General features: G+C 34.6%; 1 protein-coding gene across 1 annotated transcript; it reads left to right on the plus strand.

The window, feature by feature from the left end:
- The first annotated feature begins 2,008 nt into the window (after positions 1 to 2,008).
- On the plus strand, positions 2,009 to 3,752 carry LOC107410938 (proliferating cell nuclear antigen). The gene is made up of 4 exons (XM_016018426.4): positions 2,009 to 2,467; positions 2,835 to 2,987; positions 3,088 to 3,185; positions 3,327 to 3,752. The coding sequence occupies exons 1-4, from the start codon at positions 2,149 to 2,151 to the stop codon at positions 3,552 to 3,554; spliced, it is 798 nt and encodes a 265-aa protein (XP_015873912.1). The 5' UTR covers positions 2,009 to 2,148; the 3' UTR covers positions 3,555 to 3,752.
- The last annotated feature ends 1,498 nt before the right edge of the window (positions 3,753 to 5,250 follow it).

The following is a 5,250-nucleotide window of genomic DNA, read 5'->3' on the forward strand; positions in this document are numbered from 1 at the left end:
AATTGTCGATTATGCCCATGCTTCCAGAAATAGATTAAGGCTAATCTTCAATTGTACAAAAAACATCCTATGGATCTTGAATTTTGCTATAATTTTATGGGTGGAATTTCTATTGTGATATAAAAAAATATTATTTATTTTCATTGATGAATAATCATCGGATGATGGAATTTACATATTAAATTACAAATTAAACTGTTACTATTAATGGGTTTATTTTTAAATTTTAGAATAAAAAATAAAAAAAATAAATATTTTAATTAAAATTTAATATATAGGATATTGATCGTCACTACTAATAATAAATAGCAATATATATATTTTTTAATTAGATATTTGATTTTATTATTTTTTATTATAAAATTCTAAAAAGTAATTTTTTAATAATAGCTATTTAAATTATCATTTAGCATGTTGGTTTTACAGTTAATTGATCACTAATGGCGAAAAATAATATTTTTTAATAGTTTATTTAATTGAATTTGGTAATTTCTAAGTTGTTTGTTTTGCTTACTTAATTATTTGTAACTTTCTTATCTAAAATTGTGTTAATTAATCAAAAACAATAAAAAATTTTAGACATTATAATTGATTACGAATTTGGAAAAAGGCAAAAAAATAAAAAAAACAAAGTCAAACATAATTTAAGTGTCTGTTTGGCATAAATTTTTTTTTTTAAAACCAAAAATTCTATTTGAAGACCAAAAGCTTTTTTGTTAAAAAATAAATATGTTTGGTAAAAATTAACAAGTACTTGTTAACTAAAAAAATAGATTTTTTTAAAGTTGTTTTAAAAAAGTCCAAATTTTATACTTTTTTATAAAAACTTTTTTTTTTTTAGTTTATATGAAAATTTATTAAGTATTTAATGTAGCTTAATGAACATTTAATGCAGTTTTTTTATTTGTAACCAAACATTTATTAACTTTTTAATCAAAGCTATTATTTAAAAATTTTCATTATACAAAATTGTACAAACTAAAACTTTGTTTTTAATCAGCTATACCAAACGGGCCAAGTTTTCAATTAGCTTTTTTAGTTTTCCTTTTTCAAAGCTTATAGTTAATCAAAATGTTTTGCAAATTCTTATAACACTAACTAATACTAATAAGCACATGTGAAGTGAGCAAAATTACACAAAATTAAGTGAAAAGCAGGAAACTGATGGGTTATTAAACCACACCTTAGGTTCCACTTGTTTATATATTTAAATTATATGGATAATATTAAGGGAAGTCTCTAAATCATATAATTTGTGACAATTTAATTCTCAATATAGAATTTTTCAATACAGGGGATTTAAAAAGATATGAGAGAGTCATTGAATCAAAATGACATATAATGCCCTTATAAAATGACATGAAAAAACTATATGTATTTTTTGTTAAATATTTAGATGGGAATTGGATTTTGAACCAACTGTACAACATCATAAAGAGTTTAGGGACCTTATTGTTTAAAAAATTAATTTAAAGATTAAACTGCCATAAATTATATAGTTTAGGAATTTTTGTTGATAATATCTCTAAATTATATTGATTTATCAACTACTTTTTTTTTTTTAATAACTAAAATTTAATGACTAATGTTTGATAACTCCAGGGCTCCAATGAAACTCTTCAGAGAATTACTTTTATGTTGATATCCACATTTTTTTCAGTAAAAAAAAAGTATATTACTCAAACAACCAAAAATGAAGTTTTCTATAGAATCCCAGACATACCCCAAAAAACATAAACGAACCAAACATGACCTCTTATGCCTTGACATTCTAATAATCAAACATTGTCAAATTATTTGTACACACGGATCTCATATCAAACTCGGCTTTGTTTTCCACTATCCAACGGTGTAAAAAACATGGAAAGTTCACATCACAGCGAAGGTGCAAGAAGGAAAGATCATAACGAAAGCAGAGAATGTTTACCCAATAACTAAAAACCCGTGGCGGGAACTGAAATGCACAAAATCCCGCCAATTGAACAAAAGCTTTTCAAAGACGTTTCCACATCCACAGCCCACTTGTATAAAACCCAAACCCAACCTCCGAAAACCTTCGCGCTTTTTTTCCCACCCATTTTCCCAAATTTCAAAACCCTAACCCTAGAGCTTCCGCAATCGGAGAGAAAATTCCACAGTCGCCGGAAAATGTTGGAGCTCCGTCTCGTTCAAGGTTCGCTTCTGAAGAAGGTCCTGGAGGCCATCAAGGACCTGGTCAATGACGCCAACTTCGATTGCTCCGCTACCGGGTTCTCTCTTCAGGCCATGGACTCCAGCCACGTGGCTCTGGTGGCTCTTCTGCTCAGATCGGAGGGTTTCGAGCATTACCGCTGTGATCGGAACCTCTCGATGGGCATGAACCTCAATAACATGTCCAAGATGCTAAAGTGCGCCGGAAATGATGACATCATCACCATCAAGGCCGACGATGGCAGTGACACTGTCACCTTCATGTTTGAGAGTCCCAGTATGTTCTTTCTTTCTTTATTTCCCTTTCTTAATTTGCAGTTTGTGTGCGAACGAACTGAATCAGTGGAGCTTCATATTTTCTTTACGATATTGTTTGGCTGTCTATGTTTGTCCCTGTCTTTCTCTGGATTTTTCCATGATGATTTTTTAGGTTTAATTGATCTAGTTTTCTTGTTAATCTACTTTTTCTTTGTTGCTGTTCTTGTTGATTTGAAGTTTCTGGTCCTCTGATCATGCTTGAATGTTTGTATATATATATTTATTGTTTTTAACTTCTTGTTTGTGTGAAAATCAGTATTTTCACTGATGTACATGTGCTTCCTTTGTGTTTGTTGTTCATCCTTCATCTTGATCGTGGATTATAGCACAAGATAAAATTGCGGATTTTGAGATGAAATTGATGGACATTGATAGCGAGCATCTTGGAATTCCAGAGGCTGAATACCATGCCATTGTTAGAATGCCTTCATCTGAGTTTGCTAGGATATGTAAAGATCTCAGCAGTATTGGCGATACTGGTACTGCAAAATTTATCCCATATCAGAATCCTTGTTGTCTGAGTTTCGCTTGTGATTTATTCATGGATATTTTGTGGATGTATAAATCTTTTGCTGGCAGTTGTAATTTCTGTGACCAAGGAGGGTGTAAAGTTCTCTACAAGAGGTGATATTGGGACTGCTAATATAGTTTGCAGGCAGAATACTACAGTGGATAAGGTATTGGCTATGTATTTTTCAATTGTATTGTCATATAACTTCTGCAGAGCTGTTGCATTCAAAGATTCTTGCACGTTTACTGCATAATGTTTCTAGTGCAATGCAATATTTAACTTGTTTGCTGATTTGTGGGAATTGCAGCCAGAAGAAGCAACAGTTATTGACATGAATGAACCAGTTTCATTGACATTTGCTCTGAGGTACATGAACTCGTTTACCAAGGCAACTCCATTATCAAATACAGTTACAATCAGCTTGTCTTCTGAACTGCCTGTTGTGGTTGAGTACAAGATTGCAGAAATGGGTTATGTCAGGTTCTACTTGGCTCCTAAGATAGAAGAGGATGAAGATGATGCAAAGCCTCAATGAGGTTAATTTAGGCCATGTTAATGGCATATTTGCTTGAGCACTTGAATTGCACTGTATTCTTGCTTTGGGATGTTTTTATACGTCTCCAACCAAGGTGTTTTTTTCGTAGTCATGTAAGCATGCAAACCAGTAGGTTGAAGATTAAGTACTGTACTTGCTTGTTACTCGGTTTAAGCAATGTTAAGCTTTTTACATGTCCATCGATTCATTCAGTTCTAATAGTTAGGAGAATTAAACTAAAGAAAGGGTATAGCTCTAGATGATGATGATGATGATACTTCATACCTGTGGTTTAGATACAATTAGCCAAGGCAAAATACGAAATGCATTTTATAAATAATTAATATCTGCGGTTTTTAGTGTTTTCATTTATGAGATTGGCAGGTTGAGATTCTGAAAGAAGCCTTGCTAGTAAGTTTCTTAGTTTGCTGATTAGATCACATATCAGGTGGCGATGCCAATTTGCATTTCCGGACCGTATTGAGGACTGCTAGTTCTTACTAGATAGAGCTTTCTTTAATTGTTGCACATTATATCTAATTATGTAATTTTGACATGATATTCATTACAGTAAAGCGATCAATAGGGATGTAAAAGAGAATAACATCTGTATGTTTCGGTCGTCACTTTATGGATTCATCATTGGTTGTCATTTTCACCCTTGTTAATGAATAGATTATACCGTCGAAAATGGTTTATGTGGCTCAATCACGAGGGAGGTTACCTAAGATGGAAATCTGATTTCCTTCTTTTGTTTGCGAAGAAAATTAGCTTGAAAAGTTTTGAGCATATTGTCACGGGCCTAGCTTTTCCAACACTCCCGTGCGGCACTTAGCACCTCCCTTGCTAAGTAAGCCTTGCTCACAAACTATGAAAATGCGGAAGCTAAGAGAGAGAGAGTAGGAAGTAGGAGAGTTTGAGAGAATGTGGAGAATACTTGTATTGCTAGAATACTTGATTCTTGGATGTGTTACAAATGAGAGACCAACCCCTTTATATAGAGGGCTTGGCATGTAGGAAAGTTCTAGATATGTACACATGTCACCTATCTAGTTAGGGTTCTAGATTATTCTAGGGTTATGTACAAGATATTTACATGGAGTATTCTAGAGAGATTCCAATCTACATAAGTCTAGGTTGCTCTTGAATCTTCTAGAATCTTCCGGGTTCCTCTTGTATCTTCATGGAGAGTGTAGAGTCTTCCGGTTAAACCTCAAGGGTTTTACTCCTTTTGTGCGGGACGTGACACTCTCCCCCACCTAAACTCGCGACGCCCTCGTCGCGCCTTCTTCCTTGCCCGCCGAATGTGATCTTTGAGTTGCCGTTGCGTATCTTCGTGCTCCTCACTTATTTCACCATTCAGCAGGTTCTTCTCCTTCACCAAGTATTTGGTGTAATTAGGCACGCCTCTACGATGAACGACTCGATCCGCAGGAGTGACCTCCACATTCTTGTCGGGTGCAGCCGTTGTCACCACGGGTGCCTTTCTTGACTTACCTTCATTTGGGGCTTCCTTGCCCCTTTTCCCTACAATGGGAAGCGACCTCCGATGGGGTTCTATCACCCCCTCATGCACCTTGTGCGGTTGAGACAGTGGTTTGACTAAGGTCCCTCCCTTAGCCTCCACACGTTTCCTCTCGTTGTCTCCACAACTTGAGGCCAATGCACGCAAGCTCCCTTGGTGCAACTCCTTTGG

This window comes from Ziziphus jujuba, chromosome 10 (assembly GCF_031755915.1).
Source record: "Ziziphus jujuba cultivar Dongzao chromosome 10, ASM3175591v1".
Classification (NCBI taxonomy): Eukaryota; Viridiplantae; Streptophyta; class Magnoliopsida; order Rosales; family Rhamnaceae; genus Ziziphus; species Ziziphus jujuba.